This window comes from Oncorhynchus mykiss, chromosome 1 (assembly GCF_013265735.2).
Source record: "Oncorhynchus mykiss isolate Arlee chromosome 1, USDA_OmykA_1.1, whole genome shotgun sequence".
Lineage (NCBI taxonomy): Eukaryota > Metazoa > Chordata > Actinopteri > Salmoniformes > Salmonidae > Oncorhynchus > Oncorhynchus mykiss.
The window spans coordinates 6,590,427-6,614,547 of NC_048565.1; the positions used below are offsets into that span (position 1 = coordinate 6,590,427).

Here is a 24,121-nt window from a genome sequence, read left to right on the forward strand (position 1 = left end):
AGATATACAGGCGTCCTTCCTAACTCAGTTGCCGGAGAGGAAGGAAACTGCTCAGGGATTTCATCATGAAGCAAATGGTGATTTTGAAGCATGGATTCCAGGCTATAATCCTCGGACGATGGTGGTGACCCCTGGTTGTGTTGTGTGTGTGTGTATGTTGTGTTCCAGGTCGTGTGTACCTGTCCCAGGTCCCGTCTTTGTTGAGGCTGCTCATTGAGTCTCTAAGGACAGAGGAGAAGGACTCTGTGAGCAGAGAGAATGTCCTGGGAGCCCTGCAGAAACTAAGCCTCAGGTACACTCACTTCCTTAAAAACACTCCTACTCACTTCCTCAAAAACACTCCCACTCACTTCCTCAAAAACACTCCCACTCACTTCCTCAAAAACACTCCCACTCACTTCCTGAAACACACTCCCACTCACTTCCTGAAACACACTCAAGTCAAATCAAAGTTTATTTGTCACGTGCGCCGAATACAACAGGTGTTGTTCACCTTACAGTGAAATGCTTACTTACAGGCTCTAACCAATAGTGCAACAAAGGTATTAGGTGAACAATAGGTAAGTAAAGAAATAAAACAACAGTAAAAAGACAGGCTATATACAGTAGCGAGGCTACATACAGACACCGGTTAGTCAGGCTGATTGAGGTAGTATGCAGATATGGTTAAAGTGACTATGCATATATGATGAACAGAGAGTAGCAGTAGCGTAAAAGACGGGGTGGTGGTGGGTGGGACACAATGCAGATTGCCCGGTTAGCCAATGTTCGGGAGCACTGGTTGGTCGGCCCAATTGAGGTAGTATGTACATGAATGTATAGTTAAAATGACTATGCATATATGATAAACAGAGAGTAGCAGCAGCGTAAAAAGAGGGGTTGGGGAGACACACAATGCAAATAGTCCAGGTAGCCATTTGATTACCTGTTTAGGAGTCTATTGGCTTGGGGGTAAAAACTGTTGAGAAGCCTTTTTTGTCCTAGACTCCCATTCACTCACTTCCTCAAACACACTCTCACTCACTCACTTCCTCAAACACACTCTCACTCACTCACTTCCTCAAACACACTCTCACTCACTCACTTCCTCAAACACACTCTCACTCACTCACTTCCTCAAACACACTCTCATTCACTCACTTCCTCAAACACACTCTCATTCACTCACTTCCTCAAACACACTCTCATTCACTCACTTCCTCAAACACACTCTCATTCACTCACTTCCTCAAACACACTCTCATTCACTCACTTCCTCAAACACACTCCCACTCACTCACTTCCTCAAACACACTCCCACTCACTCACTTCCTCAAACACACTCTCATTCACTCACTTCCTCAAATACACTCCCACTCACTTCCTCACACGTGTGCATGCACACACACACACACACACACACACACACACACACACACACACACACACACACACACACACACACCATTTGGACCGCTAACCTGTATGTTATTGTGCTGTATTGTTTAGCATCCTGGTGTAGTGTTGAATTAAACTAACCTATATTATGATATGACAATCTTATACCAGGCATACTACCTACCGCTCTGTATCCACAGTCACACTACCGCTCTGTATCCACAGTCACACTACCGCTCTGCATCCACAGTCACACTACCGCTCTGCATCCACAGTCACACTATCACTCTGCATCCACAGTCACACTACCGCTCTGCATCCACAGTCACACTATCACTCTGTATCCAAAGTCACATTACCGCTCTGTATCCACAGTCACACTACCACTCTCTGCATCCACAGTCACACTACCACTCTGCATCCACAGTCACACTACCGCTCTGCATCCACAGTCACACTAGCACTCTGTATCCACAGTCACACTACCGCTCTGCATCCACAGTCACACTACCGCTCTGCATCCACAGTCACACTACCTCTCTGGTTAACTATCCACAATCAGCCCTAGTAGACTAGAGAATGTGATATCCCGGTGTCTTCACTTTTTTTTTTTTTGTTAATCAGAAAACTATTGGTTTGAAACACAAGCTTATAAACAGCTAGTGGTTTCCCGGTCTAACCCCGTGGGCTGTGTTTCGTTCTGTTTGCTCGTTGTGCAACACCTAGTGGTGTCCGAGCCTAACCCCGTTGTCTTTGTTCCTCTCTGTTTGCGTGTGTCTGTGCGTCTGCATATGTGCGTCTGTTTGTGCGTGCGAACATGTGAGTTTTGTGTACACATCCGTGTGTGTGTGTGTGTGTGTGTGTGTGTGTGTGTGTGTGTGTGTGCGCACGCTCTAGGAGGAGCCAGCAGTCAGCCATGATAGAGGACGGTCTCATTGACTGGCTGGTAGATGAGCTGCAGGACTCTGACTGTCTGTCTGACTACACTCTGGAGTACGCTGTGGCCCTGCTCATGAACCTATGTCTACGCACCAGAGGTAGCCTATCATCACCTGGTACCACTCATCACCTGGTACCACCCATCACCTGGTACCACCCATACCTAGTGCGACATCCACCTGATGGCACAGTCCATTAGCCTGGTCCCAGATCTATTTGTGCCAAAACAGATCTGGGATCAGGCTACATTTCCATCAGTCCAGTGTTTCCCTCCGATTATTTTCCATCCGCGGCACAAAAGCACCCAAAACAATAAACAGGCCCTCAGTTGAAACCAAAAGTATTTTGGGACGTGGGCTCCCACACCACCTATACAGGGAACACTAACACAGTCCACATCAGTTGTCTGAAGTGAACTGGAAATTCAGCGTCTTTTTATAGGAATTTGATCAACTTCCACCGTCCTCCACAAGAGTTGCTGAAATTCCTCTTCACTTCAGTTTGCTCTTTAAAGACATTCTCCCGCTTTGTGCTGGATGTGTCAATATGTAGTCCAAACATGTATAATCGGTTAGCAGAATTATTGTTTTACCTCAACTAAGCCACGAAATCCCTAGTTTGAAAGAGACAGTTTTTTTTCTGGAAGCTGTGACATTTTCCTTACATTTTCCCCCAATTTGGGCCAGCCAATGAGTTCCTAGCTATTCGAAGACTAGCCAATGAGCTTCAGCCTCTCACCATTTCGGTGACATCTAGCAAGCTGCACATCATAATGGTACGCCATATTCGGGGACCACTTTTGGCTCAGTACTACTGGGTAAAATGTATACGAAAATACTGGTGCATCTCTTTCATTCATGCACCTTGGCTAAAGAGTTAGGTATGGGCATTGATCCCTTCCCTCTATCTCCCACAGAATTAGAATGAGTTAGCTAGTTAGATCTCAAATGACCTATTACAATAAACATAATATTATCTGACATTCAGCAGAGGCTTTTATCAAAAAGCCATTTACAGTTATACGTCCATTCATTTTTCCGTATGGGACCCATACTATGGTTGGTCCCAAAGCAGAAATCAAACCCACTACACCTTGGCGTTGCAAGAGTCCATGCTCTACGAATTGAGCCACACAGGACCATTTACTTCTACTCACGACTCATCAAAGGAGTGTCTTTGCATACCAACCTGCATCCCACTGCTGGCTTGCTTATGAAGCTAAGCAGGGTTGGTCCCTGGATGGGAGACCAGATGCTGTTGGAGGGCCAGTAGGGGGCACTCTTTCCTCTGGTCTAAAAAAAAAGATATCCCAATGCCCCCAGGGCAGTAATTGGGGACACTGCCCTGTGTAGGGTGCCGTCTTTCAGATGGGACGTTAAACGGGTGTCCTTACTCTCTGTGGTCACTAAAGATCCCATGGCACTTATTGTAAGAGTAGGTGTGTTAACCCTGGTGTCCTGGCTAAATTCCCAATCTGGCCCTCAAACCATCACGGTCACCTAATCATCTACAGTTTACAAGTGGCTCATTAATCCCCCTTCCTCTCCCCTGTAACTATTCCCCAGGTCGTTGTTGTAAATGAGAATGTGTTCTCAGTCAACTTACCTGGTTATATAAAATACATTGTCCCTAGGCCTTGTATAGACTTCTGGCCCTGGGTCTAATGTTAAATGCCCATTGAAGGGATTGATTCAAATCAAATTGAGTTAGATGGGGTGAGCAGAATGAAATCTTCTTGTTCTTTCAGACCCGTATCTAACCCTAACCCGTATCTCTGTTGTCATGACTTGTCTTTTTGTTCCAGGTAAGAGGAAGTGTGCTGAGAACCCTAAATACGTGCTGAAGGTTCTGACTGACCTTCTGGGACACGAGAACCACGAGGTAATACACACACACACACACACTTTCATGGACACACACATGCACTTACACACACAACTCTCACGCACCCACACACACACAGGCAGACACCTGCAGTTGTGAATGTACACAAACTACTCACATATAAAACACACACACAGAAAGAGGTTAATCTGTAAATCTGTTAATCTGCACCAGTCCCAGCAGATCACTAATCTGCTTGCTGGAGTGATGGTGGTGTACTGTATGGTAGGGTTGAGCTGTATCCAGATGTTCATATCTCATACAGTCCTTCACTCATCCCGGGATTTACTGTATTACTGCCTTAGTACAAAAGGGGGTGCCAAAAACATCTTATTAATTCAGTAATTTGCTTAGATAACTAGCAAATTTACAGTTAGGGTCCGCGTTAATGCAGAATTCATTATTGTTAACGTCTGTTACCAGTATGCTAACTAAATTAGCACAAGTAATAATGAATTTCCATGGAGGCTGCTCACAAAATATGCTAACAAATTGCAAAGACAGGCAGTCCAGCTCATAAAGTTATACATATATAGGTAAGTATAGAGTTTGGACATTTCCAAGTGAATGTGAACGAGCGACATTGTGCAAATGAACAAAGTTTTGTCGCATGCTTGTCTAAAGTAAGATCAGTACTGTGTCTGAAGCAGCATGGTTCAACACACTGTCTATGTGGAATCTGGAGTCGCTAGGGCAACGGGCCTGTCTGCTTGGAGAAGAGGCGGGAGGAGCAGACGGCTGAGAAAAGAGCGGCAAAAAAACTCAAGGAAATCAAAAGAGTGGCAGCTGTACGGATAACTCATCCAATGGGCTTTGACTTCTCAAACACGGCAGAAAACTTACACAATATGATGTCCTGTCACCTTATTAATTCAGCAATTTACTTAGATAACTAGCAAGTTAAACGTAGCGTCCTCTGCGTTAACGCAGAATTATTCATTTTTCACACACAGAAAAAAAATATATAAAAAGCTTTCGAAATCTCTTAATGCGTTTTGTAAACACAGATGTAAAGGTCTTGTTATTGTAATTTCTTCTCGACATCAGACTAATATTCTGCTTCAGTTGCACTTTTCCACTCGGATGAGAATTCACAAAAGGGAACTCTATCAGTAGACAGCGCTCTGACTGATGTGTAGCTACTTTTCTCTGGTACTTTTGAAGGTGTAGCCAGCCTGCATTTCTCTTGTAAAATGCAAGATTAACTTTAAGCCAAACATTAGGAAATGTAGCTGGCTACATTTTTTTCTATGATAAACATTAGCAATATGATGGCCATGCATCGTTTTTGCAAAAAATACCTTGCTTTTTCATTGTAAGCTCATTTACTTGTGTGGCTGCCAGCCAAATATGTTAAGCGGAGCGACACAGGGGAAGCCAAGAGCAGACTCAGATGAGGAAACAAGGATGAATTAATCAAAATATATATTGTTACACAGAGAGATATGGAGTGCAGATCCAGGGAAGCTTGGATGAGTTGCAGAAAAAACAGATGTGGAGACCGAGGTTGGAGTTAGCTGAGTAGAACAGTGTAAACAGGTCCTGAGGGGAATCCAAGGTAGTGGTGGTGAGTAAAATCCAGAGCAAGGTAGTTGTGTGGTGAGATGTGGAACAGGAGACAGGAGACAGAGACAGAGAGGTGACTGCAATGAGTGGATAAACGGTGTCAGGCAGGGAAACAGGCACAGCAGAGTAACATGATCTTGAATAATCATAAATGGCTAGAATCATGAACTGACTGAGCAGAGATTACGATCTGGCAGAGTGGAAGTGGCAGGACTGAGTATTTGTAGAGGTCTTTATTATGGAACGAGTTGCAGCTGGTAGGGATCTGCTCTGACTCCATCCAGCACACTTGTCTCCAACCACACAATCACACAGAGAGGGAGAGAGAGAGAGAGTGTACAGGGGGAGTAACTGCAGGTCAAGAAGACACCGGATGAACACCAGAGGGCGTAGCAGGAGCAGCTGTGACAAAATAGCATTGCACTTCTGTTGTCATCTGATGAAAATGAAGCTATTTCCTGTCTGAATGTGTTGCACTAATGTATTTTCTGTGAAGGAAAACTATAGTTGCACGTCCCTGATCACTCTCTATTGAAGCAAAAAAAACACTGTTGACTTTCAATTATAAAACACGACCCCTTAAAACACAGCTTTCTCCCATTGTGCTATTTACAAACAAACACATGACCGGCTCAAATGTTCTGGGGAACTGCGGTAAGCTTCATAACGTAAAATATTGTGACAGATGAAATCAGAAGGCGATCTGCTTTATCTTCTAACACATTGCACAAGTTAACTGCAGGTATTTACAGTGGTGCAAACAAGTATTTAGTCAGCCACCAATTGTGCAAGTTCTCCTACTTAAAAAGATGAGAGAGGCCTGTAATTTTCATCATAGGTACACATCAACTATAACAGACAAAATGAGGGGAAAAAAACAGTAAATCACATTGTAGGATTTTTTTATGAATTTATTTGCAAATTATGGTGGAAAATAAGGATTTGGTCAATAACAAAAGTTTATCTCTATACTTTGTTATATACCCTTTGTTGGCAATGACAGAGGTCGAATGTTTTCTGTAAGTCTTCACAAGGTTTTCACACACTGTTGCTGGTATTTTGGCCCATTCCTCCATGCAGATCTCCTCTAGAGCAGTGATGTTTTGGGGCTGTTGCTGGGCAACACAGACTTTCAACTCCCTCCAAAGATTTTCTATGGGGTTGAGATCTGGAGACTGGCTAGTCCACTCCAGGACCTTGAAATGCTTCTTACGAAGCCACTCCTTCGTTGCCCGGGCTGTGTGTTTGGGATCATTGTCATGCTGAATGACCCAGCCATGTTTCATCTTCAATGCCCTTGCTGATGGAAGGTTTTTACTCAAAGTCTCATGATACATGGCCCCATTCATTCTTTCCTTTACACGGATCAGTCGTCCTGGTCCCTTTGCAGAAAAACAGCCCCAAAGCATGATGTTTCCACCCCCATGCTTCACAGTAAGTATGGTGTTCTTTGGATGCAACTCAGCATTCTTTGTCCTCCAAACACGACGGGTTGAGTTTTTACCAAAAAGTTATATTTTGGTTTCATCTGACCATATGACATTCTCCCAATCTTCTTCTGGATCATCCAAATGCTCTCTAGCAAACTTCAGACGGGCCTGGACATGTACTGGCTTAAGCAGGGGGACACATCTGGCACAGCAGGATTTGAGTCCCTGGCGGCGTAGTGTGTTACTGATGGTAGGCTTTGTTACTTTGGTCCCAGTTCTCTGCAGGTCATTCACTAGGTCCCCCCGTGTGGTTCTGGGATTTTTGCTCACCGCTCTTGTGATCATTTTGACCCCACGGGGTGAGATCTTGCGTGGAGCCCCAGATCGAGGAAGATTATCAGTGGTCTTGTATGTCTTCCATTTCCTAATAATTGCTCCCACAGTTGATTTCTTCAAACCAAGCTGCTTAGCTATTGCAGATTCAGTCTTCCCAGCCTGGTGCAGGTCTACAATTTTGTTTCTGGTGTCCTTTGACAGCTCTTTGGTCTTGGCCATAGTGGAGTTTGGAGTGTGACTGTTTGAGGTTGTGGACAGGTGTCTTTTATACTGATAACAAGTTCAAACAGGTGGCATTAATACAGGTAATGAGTGGAGGACAGAGGAGCCTCTTAAATAAGAAATTACAGGTCTGTGAGAGCCAGAAATCTTGCTTGTTTGTAGGTGACCAAATACTTATTTTCCACCATAATTTGCAAATAAATTCATTAAAAATCCTACAATGTGATTTTCTGGATTTTTTTTCTCCATTTTGTCTGTCATAGTTGAAGTGCAACTATGATGAAAATTACAGGCCTCTCTCATCTTTTTAAGTGGGAGAACTTGCACAATTGGTGGCTGACTAAATACTTTTTTTGCCCCACTGTACTTAAACAATAGTTACAAATATAAAAATGTATTGGGAAAAACTTCAAATAAATTGAATGGTATTAAAAAAAACATCCCGTGGTTATTTCCAAATACCTTGGTATACGGTATATCGCCCAAGCTATTGCTGCCGTCTTGTGAGCTCTGCTCCAACTTTGCTATTTTGTGATTCTTTCAGCGTTTATGTATCCGCTATGATTATTATGATCGATAAGAACTTTTGAACATCAGATCGGCAGTTACTAACCTCAATTGTGGCTTAAACTTAGACTCCTCTGCCCTGGGCTCTTTGCGTAATTCTGATCAAATTCTCGGGCTATCCAAGAGGACACGCCGCCGATAAAGAGGCAGGAGAGGGGAAGTCCTGTCGAGATTAAGGCGAAGTGAAAACCGGCCACCTCTTCCCTCCATTCTATTTGCCAATGTACAGTCTCTTGGTAATAACATGAATGACCTCCGACCGCAGATTTGTTATCAAAGGGATTCTTGTAACTGCAATATTCTCTGCTTTTCTGAAACATGGCTATATGTTTGCTAGGACCATGCCTCAGGACTACCTGACATGATGACTCCTTTCTGTCCCCAGTCCACCTGGCCGTGCTGCTGCTCCAGTTTCAACTGTTCTGCCTTATTATTATTGGACCATGCTGGTCATTTATGAACATTTGAACATCTTGGCCATGTTCTGTTATAATCTCCACCCGGCACAGCCAGAAGAGGACTGGCCACCCCACATAGCCTGGTTCCTCTCTAGGTTTTTTCCTAGGTTTTGGCCTTTCTAGGGAGTTTTTCCTAGCCACCGTGCTTCTACACCTGCATTGCTTGCTGTTTGGGGTTTTAGGCTGGGTTTCTGTACAGCACTTTGAGATATCAGCTGATGTACGAAGGGCTATATAAATAAATTTGATTTGATTTGCTATCCAACTTGATGGATTCTTCATTCTGGGGCGGCAGGGTAGCCTAGTGGTTAGAGCGTTGGACTAGTAACCGGAAGGTTGCAAGTTCAAACCCCCGAGCTGACAAGGTACAAATCTGTCGTTCTGCCCCTGAACAGGCCCCCCTAGGTCGTCATTGAAAATAAGAATTTGTTCTTAACTGACTTGCCTAGTTAAATAAAGGTTAAAAAAAAAATTCACAGAGCAGACAGGACATTGGGTTGAGGGAAATTGAGAGGGGGAGGGGTATGCCTCTCGTCATCAACAGCAAATGGTGTGCTGACTCTTGTGCAGTGGAAGTCTCGACCTATTGTTCACCCATCTTGGAATACCTAATGGTCAAATGCCGACCTGTTATCGTGTCTGCTGTAAATGTTCCACCTCAGGACAATAAAAACAACAAGCTGGTACTTAATGTACGAGGCTATAAACAAGCTGGAAACCATGCACCCGGAGGCTGCTTTCCTGGTTGCCTGTGATTTTAATTCTGCGTCATTAAGACATGTGATGCCCAACTTCCATCAACACTTATCCTTCACCACTAGGGGGCGATAGAGTCCTAGACCACTTATACTCTACCCACAAGCAAGCATACAAGGCCCCCCCCCCCCCTTCAGAAAATCAGATCATGACCCTCTAGTCCTGCTTCCTGTTTACAAGCAGAAACGTAATCAGGAAGTACCCGTGCTGTGTTCAGTTGAGAAATGGTCCTCCTATGCTACAAGACTGCTTTGCTAGCATCGATAGCATTGATGAGCTAACCACCTCCGTCACCGGCTTCATAAGGAAATGCATCGCTGACGTTGTCCCCACAGTCAAGATTCGCTGCTTCCCCAATCAAAAACCCTGAATTAACACAAGAGGTCGGTGCTAAGCTAAAGGGACAGGGCTACCGCACACAGAGCTAACGCAGACAAACCCTGAGGCTACAGCTGAAGACAGGAACAAGTACAACAAGTCCCGCTGCGACCTCCGCAGAGCCATCAAACCATCAAAAGTTATAAAGATGGGGAAAGGTCTGTCTGTAATTAAGAGATGCTCTGCTTTTTTGACACCACACTCCTGTAAGCAAGTTCTGCAGCCATACGTGAACGTGTACTTTACAGGCTTGTGTATGTTTTTACAGATTCAGGCCGTACGTGAACGTGTACTTTACAGGCTTGTGTATGTTTTTACAGATTCAGGCCGTACGTGAATGTGTACTTTACAGGCTTGTGTATGTTTTTACAGATTCAGGCCGTACGTGAACGTGTACTTTACAGGCTTGTGTATGTTTTTACAGATTCAGGCCGTACGTGAACGTGTACTTTACAGGCTTGTGTATGTTTTTACAGATTCGGCCGTACGTGAACGTGTACTTTACAGGCTTGTGTATGTTTTTACAGATTCAGGCCGTACGTGAACGTGTACTTTACAGGCTTGTGTATGTTTTTACAGATTCGGCCGTACGTGAACGTGTACTTTACAGGCTTGTGTATGTTTTTACAGGTTCAGGCCGTACGTGAACGTGTACTTTACAGGCTTGTGTATGTTTTTACAGATTCAGGCCGTACGTGAACGTGTACTTTACAGGCTTGTGTATGTTTTTACAGATTCAGGCCGTACGTGAACGTGTACTTTACAGGCTTGTGTATGTTTTTACAGATTCAGGCCGTACGTGAACGTGTACTTTACAGGCTTGTGTATGTTTTTACAGATTCAGGCCGTACGTGAACGTGTACTTTACAGGCTTGTGTATGTTTTTACAGATTCAGGCCGTACGTGAACGTGTACTTTACAGGCTTGTGTATGTTTTTACAGATTCAGGCCGTACGTGAACGTGTACTTTACAGGCTTGTGTATGTTTTTACAGATTCGGCCGTACGTGAACGGAACCCTTTATAGCATCCTGTGTATTCATGCAGTGCGAGAGGAAGCCAAGGAGATGGTTAGTGTGTGTGTGTGTGTGTGTGTGTGTGTGTGTGTGTGTGTGTGTGTGTGTGTGTGTGTGTGTGTCAAGGGCTTAAGTGATTAACATTGTTGGTAATTGATTTCCGTGTGTGTGTGTGGCTCAGTTGCTAAAGCATAGCGCTTGCAACGCAAGGGTTGTGGGTTCGATTCCCATGTGGTCCAGTACGAAAAAGTATGAAAAAAAGCATGCACTCACTACTGTAAGTCACTCTGAATAACAGCATCTGCTAAATGACAAAATGTGTGTGTGTGTGTGTGTGTGTGTGTGTAGAGTATGGAGGAGATCCTTCACTGCTACAGTAAAGAGGAGAACCCGGAGCTCAACAGGCAGATTGAGTTTATTATCAAACAGCTCAACTCAGGTCAGTCACACAACAGAGGTATCGACACATAGAAGTAGTCCATTTCAGCATGTATGCACACAGCCCTGCTGTGTATTGACACGCACCAGCACAATATACTGTGCATTTAGAATTACATGTACACCCATTCATATTTTTAATTCTAGCCTTATTCTAAAAATAAATTTAAAAAATCCCCTCATCAATTTACACACAATACCCCATAATGACAAAGCAAAAACTGTTTTTTTTTTTTAGAAGTTTTTGCAAATGTATAAAAAAATATTGTCGTGGAAATTCAGTACTGGGAGAGACACCCCCTTTGTGCCTTATTGCTTAAGTATACACAATCGCACCTACGTACCCTGTTCTGTTGGAGGCCGCTGTATGTACAAGCTGTGGTTTCTTCATGTTCTATTTGACCTCTCACCTTTGTGAGCTGACCTGACGTGTCTCTTTTCTAACCAGGGGAGGTGACTGAAGAGGGACCAGAGTCTGATGACGAAGAGGAGGATGACGATGATGAGGTAAGCTCGTCATCTCACCCTCGTTGACATGTTGATCATGTTCTGGACACACACGCAAATGTCCAAAGACGCATCGCCTCTGTCCGCTAGACACTCCTCCACAGATGGGACATCCATACTTACAAACATATATACATACCTCCCTCCCTCCCTCTCTACCTACCTACCTCCCTCCCTACCTCCCTACCTCCCTCCCTCCCTACCTCCCTACCTCCCTACCTACCTCCCTCCCTACCTCCCTACCTACCTCCCTCCCTACCTAACTACCTCCCTCCCTACCTACCTACCTACCTCCCTCCCTCCCTCCCTACCTCCCTACCTCCCTACCTCCCTCCCTACCTCCCTACCTCCCTCCCTACCTCCCTACCTACCTACCTCCCTCCCTACCTACCTACCTACCTCCCTCCCTCCCTCCCTCCCTCCCTCCCTCCCTACCTACCTACCTACCTACCTCCCTCCCTACCTACCTACCTACCTACCTACCTACCTACCTACCTACCTACCTACCTACCACACACACACACAGTCCTACACACACACTCCTACTAACCCTGACACACTTACACACTCCTACTAACCCTGACACACACACACACACTCGCCATTTGTATAACCATCCCAGAGTCCTTTGAACCACACACACACACACACACACACACACACACACACACACATTCCGACCTCAAGAACACCTCCCCAAAAAATTAGATATAAAAAGAGAGGGAGGGGGGGGGATCAATGATAAAACATACTATATTTGACATCTTCTCCAGCGTAACACAGATATTGTGTGTCTCCCACCCGTGTGCTGTCTGATGGGGTTGCCAGGTTGGATTCTCTGGGAAAGTGGGCTATCAGATATAAGGGCCACAGCCTTGGGACCCGGGGTCACCCAGGTGCATGGCATCCCATTTTCTAGAATGGGATGCCATTCTAGAAAATGTCCCTAATAACCTAGAATAATAGTGTTGCTTATAATAGAATGGTGTCATTGTTGGTGTTATCGGCACGATCACGTACTTTCCCCCGTCAAGGGAGAAACGGCGCCACTGTTCGCTACCCCCCCCCCCCCAGCGCCTTGGTTGTTGTTTTTGAAAGGAGTGTCTGGCAGCGTAGTAAAAAAATAAAAAATATCGCAAGACACATTTCAGTGTTCGTTGTTGGAATCTTCCAAACGGACGTGGCCTTTTCACCGAGAACGGACTTCAGTTTAAAAGTGTTCACAAACAGCAATACTGCTTCTCTATCCATGGTCTCACAGCTATCTCACAGACTTCACTTCTCTCTCCATGGTCTCACAGCTATCTCACAGACTTCACTTCTCTCTCCATGGTCTCACAGCTATCTCACAGACTTCACTTCTCTCCACATGGTCTCACAGCTATCTCACAGACTTCACTTCTCCTCTCTCCATGGTCTCACAGCTATCTCACAGACTTCACTTCTCTCTCCATGGTCTCACAGCTATCTCACAGACTTCACTTCTCTCTCCATGGTCTCACAGCTATCTCACAGACTTCACTTCTATATCCATGGTCTCACAGCTATCTCACAGACTTCACTTCTCTCTCCATGGTCTCACAGCTATCTCACAGACTTCACTTCTCCTCTCTCCATGGTCTCACAGCTATCTCACAGACTGCACTTCTCTCTCCATGGTCTCACAGCTATCTCACAGACTTCACTCCTCTCTCCATGGTCTCACAGCTATCTCACAGACTTCACTTCTCTCCCAGTACAATCTTATGTCATGCTATTCTCAGATGGGTCGTATTCATTAGGGCATGCAACAGAAAACGTTTTGCAACGTAAAATGAAAATGACTGTCTCTTATTGGACTAGTCCAGGTAGTCCGCCCCTGTTTCAGTCTGTTTTCTTACGTTTGGTGCCAAATGAACACAACCCTGGTGTGGCTCTATCAGGGTTGGGATCAATTCCTGTTCTCTTCAGTAAAATGAGGAAAATGTCCTGTGTTTGTTAACAGGAAGACGCGATAGAGACGGACCTTGATAAAGAGGAAGTGCTTCAGCTGCAGCCCAGAGAGTTGTCCGGAGAGACACTACTGACCACAGAGTACCTGGGGGTGAGAGACACACACACACACACACACAATGCTACACTGAACAGATCTGGGACCAGTTATTGTCCTGTGGGAACATGTTTTGTGTTTGGCACATTGCCGTTGGCGTGTGATTTTAATTGTGTGTGTGTGTGTGTGTGTGTGTGTGTGTGTGTGTGTGTGTGTGTGTGTGTGTGTGTGTGTCCAGATCATGACCAACATGGCGACGAGGGTGAAGAGGAGATCGGCAGCTCCTCTTGGACGGAGTGTCGATGAACCCCTGCAGCGACCCGTGACCCCCATCTCCCACCGAAACACACACATCATGCAAGTAGTACACACACACACACACACACATATATACTGTATACGCACAACATGGAGCAATGCGTTCTGGACTAGAGGCTCTTAGTATCGGATGCTGTCGACCCCGTGGTCAATACAGTATTTGCCAGTACCCAGTAAATAGGGAGGGCTAATGTTACAGCATAATGTTTTGGTGTCCCTCAGAACGTCAGAGTGGTGTCAGACAATACCACAGTGGATAACTCATGTTTTGGTATCCCTCAGAACGTCAGAGTGGTGTCAGACAATACCACAGTGGATAACTAATGTTTTGGTGTCCCTCAGAACGTCAGAGTGGTGTCAGACAATACCACAGTGGATAACTCATGTTTTGGTATCCCTCAGAACGTCAGAGTGGTGTCAGACAATACCACAGTGGATAACTAATGTTTTGGTGTCCCTCAGAACGTCAGAGTGGTGTCAGACAATACCACAGTGGATAACTAATGTTTTGGTGTCCCTCAGAACGTCAGAGTGGTGTCAGACAATACCACAGTGGATAACTAATGTTTTGGTGTCCCTAAGAACGTCAGAGTGGTGTCAGACAATACCACAGTGGATAACTGTTTTGGTGTCCCTCAGAACATCAGAGTGGTGTCAGACAATACCAAAGTGGATAACTGTTTTGGTGTCCCTCAGAACGTCAGAGTGGTGTCAGACAATACCACAGTGGATAACTGTTTTGGTGTCCCTCAGAACGTGAGAGTGGTGTCAGACAATACCATAGTGGATAACTAATGTTTTGGTGTCCCTCAGAACGTCAGAGTGGTGTCAGACAATACCATAGTGGATAACTAATGTTTTGGTGTCCCTCAGAACGTCAGAGTGGTGTCAGACAATACCATAGTGGATAACTAATGTTTTGGTGTCCCTAAGAACGTCAGAGTGGTGTTCTCTAAATTTAATGTTGTAACAATAGCCTGGTCCCAGAACTGTTTGTGTTATCCAACTCCTAGTAGGCAAGACGGCACCAGCGGATCTGGGATCAGGCTATTATAATGAATGACACCTGCGGTCTGGAGGGACAGAGACCTGGGGATAAGAATGGTGTTAAACCAGCTGCAACATATTCTGTCTAAAAGATCTGCAGATAATAACAACACGAGGTATTTCAACCAATGAAGAGGTCGAAGTGTGACTAAGACAGTATCCTGTTCTGTGTGAAATGGTCTAATACTAAGACAATCAGTTGAGTCCAGTGTCCTTACCCCGATGTTGTTATTGATTGTGTGTGGTTTGTAGGGACTTCCGAGGAGGCAGCGAGGGCGACAGGGGTGAGGTAGGGTACCCCTTGAGCAGACAGAGGAGCGAGGACAGCCTGCCCCCGTCCCGCTACAGCTCCCGCCCCCCCACCCGCTCCGGCAGCCGACCCAGCACCAGCGAATCCCTGCACCACTCCATGGGTAGGTGAAATTATCTTTTGTGTCAGCATGGACGTGCGTGTGTGTGCGTGCAGACAGAGGATATAACATATTTTTATTTATTTCAAGGGTAGATAAGCTTTAATATTGCAGATAGATTGTTGCTTCCATCAATGTAATTGTCTGCATCACTTCCAATCCCCCTTATATTTTTTTGCAAATATACAGTACAAGTCAAAAGTTTGGAAACACCTACTTGTTCTAGGGTTTTTCTTTATTTGTACTATTTTCTACATACATGTAGAATAATAGTGAAGAAATCAAAACTATGAAATAACACATATGGAATTATGTACAGTTGAAGTCGGAAGTTTACATACACTTAGGCTGGAGTCATTAAAACTCGTTTTTCAACCACTCCACAAATGTCTTGTTAAGAAACTATAGTTTTGGCAAGTTGATTAGGACATCTACTTTGTGTATGACACAAGCAATTTTTCCAACAATTGTTTACAGACAGATTATTTCACTTATAATTCACTGAATCACAATTCCAGTGGGTCAGAAGTTTACACACACTAAGTTGACTCTGCCTTTAAAAATATACACATATTTACATACACTAAGTTGATTGTGCTTGAAAAATTACAGAAAATGATGTCATCGCTTTAGAAGCTTCTGATAGGCTAATTGACATAATTTGAGTCAATTGGAGGTGCACCTGTGGAGGTATTTCAAGGCCTACCTTCAAACTCAGTGCCTCTTGGCTGATTTTCCCATGGTGTCAAGCAAAGACCTCAGGAAAAAAATGTAGACTTCCACAAGTCTGGTTCATCCTTCGGAGCAATTTCCAAATGCCTGAAGGTACCACGTTCATCTGTACAAACAATAGTACGCAACTATAAACACCATTGGACCACGCAGCCGTCATACCGCTCAGGAAGGAGACGTGTTCTGTCTCCTAGAGATGAACGTGCCTTGGTGCGAAAAGTGCAAATCAATCCCAGAACAACAGCAAAGGACCTTGTGAAGGTGCTGGAGGAAACAGATACAAAAGTATCTATATCCACAGTAAAACGAGTCCTATATCGACCTAACCTGAAAGGCCGCTCAGCAAGGAAGAAGCCAATGCTCCAAAACTGCCATAAAAAAGCCAGACTACGGTTTGCAACTGCACATGGGGATGAAGATCATACTTTTTTGGAGAAATGTCCTCTGGTCTGATGAAACTGTTTGGCCATAACGACCATCGTTATGTTTGGAGGAAAAAGGGGGAGGCTTGCAAGCCGAAGAACACCATCCCAACCATGAAGCACGGGGGTGGCAGCATCGTGTTGTGCGGGTGCTTTGCTGCAAGAGGGGCTGGTGCACTTCACAAATTAGATGGCATCATGAGGAAGAAAAATTATGTGGATTTATTGAAGCAACATCTCAAGACATCAGTCAGGAAGTTAAAGCTTGGTCGCAAATGGGTCTTCCAAATGGACAATGACCCCAAGCATACTTCCAAAGTTGTGGCAAAATGGCTTAAGGACAACAAAGTCAAGGTATTGGAATGGCCATCACAAAGCCAGAGTGTGCAAAGCTGTCATCAAGGCAAAGGGTGCCTACTTTGAAGAATCTAAAATATATTTGTTTAACACTTTTTTGGTAACTACATGATTTCATTGTTTTGGTGTCTTCAATATTATTCTACAATGTAGAAAATATATTTTAAAAATAGAAAAACCTTGAATGAGTTTGTGTCTAAACTTTTGACTGGTAGTTTTAGAACACCTACTCATTCAAGGGTTTTTCTTTATTTTTACTATTTTCTACATTGTAGAATAATAGTGAAGAGATCAAAACTATTAAATAAAACATATGGAATCATGTATTTTGTTGTGATCCAGTACATAATATTGTGCATTTATCACAATTTGGTTGTAATCCAGAGAGTTACGGAAACGTTTCTAGATCCTCTGAGGCTGCGGAGGGATCCAAATTGTGGATCTAAAAGAAAACATGAATCATCAGCGTACAATGACACCTTTGTTTTTATGCCCTGGATCTCTAACCCCTTGATATTATTGTTGGATCTGATTTTAACAGCTAACATTTCGATCGCCATAATAAATAGATATGCTGATAGTGGACAACCTTGTTTTACTCCTCGTGACAGTTTCAAACTTTCTGAGAAGTAGCCATTGTTTACAATATTACAGCTAGGGTTACTATACCTGACTTTAACCCATATTATAAGAGATTCTCCAAAATTGAAATGTACCAGGAATTTAAATATAAACTCCAGTCGTACTTTATCAAAAGCCTTTTTAAAGTCAGCTATGAATAGCATGCCTGGATTCCCAAATGTTTCATAGTGTTCTACTGTTTCAAGTACTTGCCTTATATTATCTCCAATGTATTGTCCATGTAAAAAAAACTGTCTGATTTAGAATGAATAACATTGAACAATATCTTTTTAATTCTATGTGCTATACATTTTGCTAAAAAAAAATGGCATCGCAGCTTCGGTTAGTGGAGATGGAGGAGACTGAAACGAAAACATATTCTTAAAGCTCTTTGCTTCCTCTTTCAAAATATAATTTGATGAATCATGAGTGACTCTGTCATTTGTAACAAATTTAGTAAATCATTTTTGGTAGCATTTCTATGTTGAAGATGAAAAATAATTTGGTGCATTTTTCCCCATATTCCAGTTCGCTTTATTTTTATAATGTGTTACACTTGATCTTTCTTGAATAAGTTCCTCCATTTCTTTTTGTTTTTCCTCTAACTTATTCTGAGCTTCTGTAGTACAGTTTTTATTGCTATCTATCTGTTCTGTTAGACCTTCTATTTCCTTTGTTAATGTGGACTCTTGACCTAAATTGCTTTTTTTATATATATAGATGAGTACTGAATAGCATGGCCCCTAAAGGCATGTTTAAAAGTGTCCATACAATTATTATTATTATTATACCTTTATTTCAACAAGGAACACAGCCTGAGACCATGGTCTCTTTTACAGCTGGGCCCTGCGTACACATGTTTACACATACAGTTTAGGTACAATGATTAAGAAACTACACAAGGCAAACAAAACGGATTACACAAAAAAAATACAGCAACAGATTACATTTACACAGGTTATTCTACTAACAGGTTATTCCCCTAACAGGTTATTCCCACTAACAGGTTATTCCCCTAACAGGTTATTCCCCTAACAGCACAATAACTTGCATTACCCAAAACAGTTACAAGCAATACAAAAATAAAAATCCTCCAATAAATGTTTAAAATGAGCGACAAGGGGACAAGAGTCTCAGGTTTAAGTTTAGTCTGCAGGCTTATTCCATAGGCGAGGAGTGTAACAGGAAAAGGCAGTCATACCCAACTCTGTGGAAATCACATGGGCCTCAAGTGTAATCCATACCCAACTCTGGGGAGATCACATGGGCCTCAAGTGGAATCCATACCCAACTCTGGGGAGATCACATGGGCCTCAAGTGGAATCCATACCCAACTCTGGGGAGATCACATGGGCCTCAAGTGGAATCCATACCCAACTCTGGGGAGATCACATGGGCCTCAAGTGGAATCCATACCCAACTCTGTGGAAATCGCATGGGCCTCAAGTGTAATCCATACCCAACTCTGTGGAAATCGCATGGGCCTCAAGTGTAAGCCATACCCAACTCTGTGGAAATCGCATGGGCCTCAAGTGTAATCCATACCCAACTCTGTGGAAATCGCATGGGCCTCAAGTGTAAGCCATACCCAACTCTGTGGAAATCACATGGGCCTCAAGTGTAATCCATGCTTGAGAACTGGTTTTAGGAATTATAATTCTAATATTGATGAGTGATGATAAATAAGAAGGTAGTTTATTCAGAAGTGCTTTATAGACAAACACGAGAGCACGTTGTTCTCGTCTCACGGACAGCGAAGTCCAACAATAAGGGGATCTGCTATACCTATGTTAAAGTCAGTTATAAATTATTCTGTCCTGGTTAAAAACAAGCTGTCATCCAATAGGCTTTGATGAAATTTCCAATATCCTCGCCCATGTGGAAATTCAGTAACTGTAATGTATATGCCAATTAACTGATGGTCTGACCGCATTCTGTCCCCTATCAACACTTTGTTTTTTAAACTTTTAGTGCCAACAAGAATGACATAAGAAAGTTGTCAAGACGACTAGTTTGATTGAGCCTCCCCAATGTATATCTCACTAGGTCGGGATATTTAAGCCTCCATATATCCACTAATTCTAATATATCCATGATATTTGTGATTTCCTTTAGAGCATGAGGGTGATAGTTTGCAGTGTGATTTCCTTTAGAGCATGAGGGTGATAGTTTGCAGTGTGATTTCCTTTAGAGCATGAGGGTGATAGTTTGCAGTGTGATTTCCTTTAGAGCATGAGGGTGATAGTTTGCAGTGTGATTTCCTTTAGAGCATGAGGGTGATAGTTTGCAGTGTGATTTCCTTTAGAGCATGAGGGTGATAGTTTGCAGTGTGATTTCCTTTAGAGCATGAGGGTGATAGTTTGCAGTGTGATTTCCTTTAGAGCATGAGGGTGATAGTTTGCAGTGTGATTTCCTTTAGAGCATGAGGGTGATAGTTTGCAGTGTGATTTCCTTTAGAGCATGAGGGTGATACTTTGCAGTGTGATTTCCTTTAGAGCATGAGGGTGATAGTTTGCAGTGTGATTTCCTTTAGAGCATGAGAGTGATAGTTTGCAGTGTGATTTCCTTTAGAGCATGAGGGTGATAGTTTGCAGTGTGATTTCCTTTAGAGCATGAGGGTGATAGTTTGCAGTGTGATTTCCTTTAGAGCATGAGGGTGATAGTTTGCAGTGTGATTTCCTTTAGAGCATGAGGGTGATAGTTTGCAGTGTGATTTCCTTTAGAGCATGAGGGTGATAGTTTGCAGTGTGATTTCCTTTAGAGCATGAGGGTGATAGTTTGCAGTGTGATTTCCTTTAGAGCATGAGGGTGATAGTTTGCAGTGTGATTTCCTTTAGAGCATGAGGGTGATAGTTTGCAGTGTGATTTCCTTTAGAGCATGAGGGTGATAGTTTGCAGTGTGATTTCCTTTAGAGCATGAGGGTGATAGTTTGCAGTGTGATTTCCTTTAGAGCATGAGGGTGATAGTTTGCAGTGTGATTTCCTTTAGAGCATGAGGGTGATAGTTTGCAGTGTGATTTCCTTTAGAGCATGAGGGTGATAGTTTGCAGTGTGATTTCCTTTAGAGCATGAGGGTGATAGTTTGCAGTGTGATTTCCTTTAGAGCATGAGGGTGATAGTTTGCAGTGTGATTTCCTTTAGAGCATGAGGGTGATAGTTTGCAGTGTGATTTCCTTTAGAGCATGAGGGTGATAGTTTGCAGTGTGATTTCCTTTAGAGCATGAGGGTGATAGTTTGCAGTGTGATTTCCTTTAGAGCATGAGGGTGATAGTTTGCAGTGTGATTTCCTTTAGAGCATGAGGGTGATAGTTTGCAGTGTGATTTCCTTTAGAGCATGAGGGTGATAGTTTGCAGTGTGATTTCCTTTAGAGCATGAGGGTGATAGTTTGCAGTGTGATTTCCTTTAGAGCATGAGGGTGATAGTTTGCAGTGTGATTTCCTTTAGAGCATGAGGGTGATAGTTTGCAGTGTGATTTCCTTTAGAGCATGAGGGTGATAGTTTGCAGTGTGATTTCCTTTAGAGCATGAGGGTGATAGTTTGCAGTGTGATTTCCTTTAGAGCATGAGGGTGATAGTTTGCAGTGTGATTTTCTTTATGGTTCATTGATGTATTTAAAACAGTATTATAATCTCCCACCATAATAATAGTAGTCTATTGCTTGTAGGTTTAATCATTTATTATATATATTTTCAAACGTGGATCGTCATTATTTGGTCCGTAAAGGTTAATGAGCCAAATCTGTTAATGGTCCAATAAAATATAAAAAAATCATCCATCTACAGAGGATATAACTTTACAATAGCTTTATTGTCCATAGTCACAGCAGACGACTTTGGAAAGTAGTAGACTTCACAAACATTATAAAGCAAACATTCATGTAGACAGTTTTTGTTACAGCATTACATTTGTTAGCAAAGAGATGAATGGTGGCTAGATAGCCAGGTAAAGTTGTTGACTTTATTTAGCAATCGCTCCTACACTCTTTTGTCCAAGAATGACAAGGTGTCTACAGTTTTGTTTACATTTAAGCAATTGTGAAACACCTTCAATGTGTTTTTCCCTTTTCAATGTGTATTAGAAATCACCTCGGTCAACAAAAGTTTCCTATTGAACTTCAGAACAGATGTGTTCTTTTGATCAGAGATGAATGAAACAGGCTTCGTTTTTAAGCGAGTGAGAGTTCGTCATTCACATAACTGATAAATGAAACAGGCTTCGTTTTGAAGCGAGTGAGAGTTCGTCATTCACATAACTGATAAATGAAACAGGCTTCGTTTTTAAGCGAGTGAGAGTTCGTCATTGACATAACTGATAAATGAAACAGACTTTGTTTTGAAGCGAGTGAGAGTTAGCCATCGACTTTACTGATAAAGGATATTCTATAAATAACAAGATGCTTCTCTTTAATTTAAATGTTTCATTGCAGTAGCCTAGATTACCAATGGGCTACATTCGCTTTACAGTCTTTGCACCTTGCTATAAAAAGATGACCTCGTACCTTGCAGTACACTCTTAGAAAAAAAAGGTGCTTTCTAGTACCTTAAAGGGGTTCTTTGGCAGTCCCTATAGGAGAACCTTTTGAAAACCCCTTTTTAGTTCCATGTAGAACCCTTTCCACAGTGGGTTCTACATGGAACCAAAAAGGGGTCTGCTATGGGAAGAACCCCTTTTGGAACCCTTTTTTCTAAGAGTGTATATTTGCAAGAATCGTTCCTTGTCGTTGTAGGGGGATTTCATTTCCTGCTGCTGCTACTTCACCATCTCATGTTTTTGTTTTTAATTTATTTTGATGTGATGTCTACAGGCCGCCAGTCAGAGTTAGTGCCACCCACAGACACATTTACCAGAGCTTATCCAGAGCGACTTACAGGACCAATCAGGGTTCAGTGCTGGAAAATAATGTTGACTTTCTATCTAGCCCCCACCCCTTGGCTTTCTGTCCGGCCCACACCCACTGTCTGCACGTACTGGTTTTAGGCGTATGTGACGCAACTCACTTGCTAGCCATGGTCCCAGTAATTTTCCACCCTATAGGCAATATCAAAACGCATATTTTTTTAAAACTAAGAAATACTGTAGGTTAAATTACCAGAGTTTTTCACACGGCCCATTAAGCTGTCAGTGTTGCTGTGCGGTATTACAGACCTAGTTTGAAATAGAGCAATGTTGGTGAGACTTGAAATTATTCTTGCTGAACGTTTTAAAGCCTACATTTTAGGACTGGGGCGATTTTCAGACCGAGACAAATATGGGTGATCAATATTTATTTATAGATAATATAGTCTACTATAGCCTAATCATATTTAGGAAGTACATTTCCTTGTAGCGATTAGGGCCTCGAGTCTTCTTGGGTATGACGCTACGAGCTTGGCACACCTGTATTTAGGGAGTTTCTCCCATTCCTTTCTGCAGATCCTCTAAAGCTCTGTCAGGTTGGATGGGGAGCGTCGCTGCACAGTTATTTTCAGGTCTCTCCAGAGATGTTCGATCGGGTTCAAGTTCGGGCTCTGGCTGGGTCACTCAAGGACATTCAGAGACTTGTCCCGAAGCCACTCCTGCGTTGTTTTGACTGTGTGCTTAGGGTTGTTGTTCTGTTGAAAGGTGAACCTTCGCCCTAGTCTGATGTCCTGAGTGCTCTGGAGCAGGTTTTCATCAAGGATCTTTCTGTACTTTGCTCCGTTCATTTTTCCCTCGTTCCTGACTGGTCTCCCAGTCCCTGCCGCTGAAAAACATCCTCACAGCATCATGCTACCACCACCATGCTTCACCGTAGGGATGGTGCCAAGTTTCCTCCGGACGTGACAATTGGCATTCAGGCCAAAGAGTTCTTGGTTTCATCAGACCAGAGAATCTTGTTTTTCATGGTCTGAGAATCCTTTAGGTACCTTTGGTAAACTCCAAGCGGGCTGTTATGTGCCTTTTACTGAGGAGTGGCTTCTGTCTGACCACTCTACCATAAAGGCCTGATTGGTGGAGTGCTGCAGAGATGGTTGTCATTCTGGAAGGTTCTCTCATCTCCTCAGAGGAACTCTGGAGCTCTGTCAGTGACCACCGAGTTCTCAGTCACCTCCCTGACCAAGTCCTGTTTCCCCCGATTGCTCAGTTTGGCTGGGTGGCCAAATCTAGGAAGAGTCTTGGTGTTTCCAAACTTCTTCCATTTAAGATTGATGGAGGCTACTGTATTCTTGGGGATCTTCAATGCTGCAAAAATGTTTTGATTCCCTTCCCCAGATCTGTGCCTGAACACAATCCTGTCTCGGAGCTCTACGGACAATTCCTTTGACCTCATGGCTTGGTTTTTGCTCGGACAT

The 24,121-nt window shown here is 43.3% G+C and overlaps 1 protein-coding gene across 4 annotated transcripts in view; it reads left to right on the forward strand.

The window, feature by feature from the left end:
• The window catches only part of LOC110527749 (lisH domain-containing protein ARMC9), a 92,729-nt gene that overhangs the window by 31,360 nt on the left and 37,248 nt on the right, over positions 1-24,121 (forward strand). For all 4 annotated transcript variants that reach the window (XR_005052837.1, XR_005052830.1, XR_005052839.1 and 1 more), the window contains 9 exons: positions 169-292; positions 2,275-2,414; positions 4,121-4,197; positions 10,908-10,982; positions 11,277-11,367; positions 11,815-11,873; positions 13,858-13,956; positions 14,141-14,259; positions 15,520-15,680. Coding sequence is in view for 1 of the 4 variants with exons in the window: in XM_036985001.1 (XP_036840896.1) it covers positions 169-292; positions 2,275-2,414; positions 4,121-4,197; positions 10,908-10,982; positions 11,277-11,367; positions 11,815-11,873; positions 13,858-13,956; positions 14,141-14,259; positions 15,520-15,680 (945 nt within the window). In the remaining 3 variants the exon portion in view is untranslated. The remainder of the gene's footprint in view (positions 1-168; positions 293-2,274; positions 2,415-4,120; positions 4,198-10,907; positions 10,983-11,276; positions 11,368-11,814; positions 11,874-13,857; positions 13,957-14,140; positions 14,260-15,519; positions 15,681-24,121) is intronic.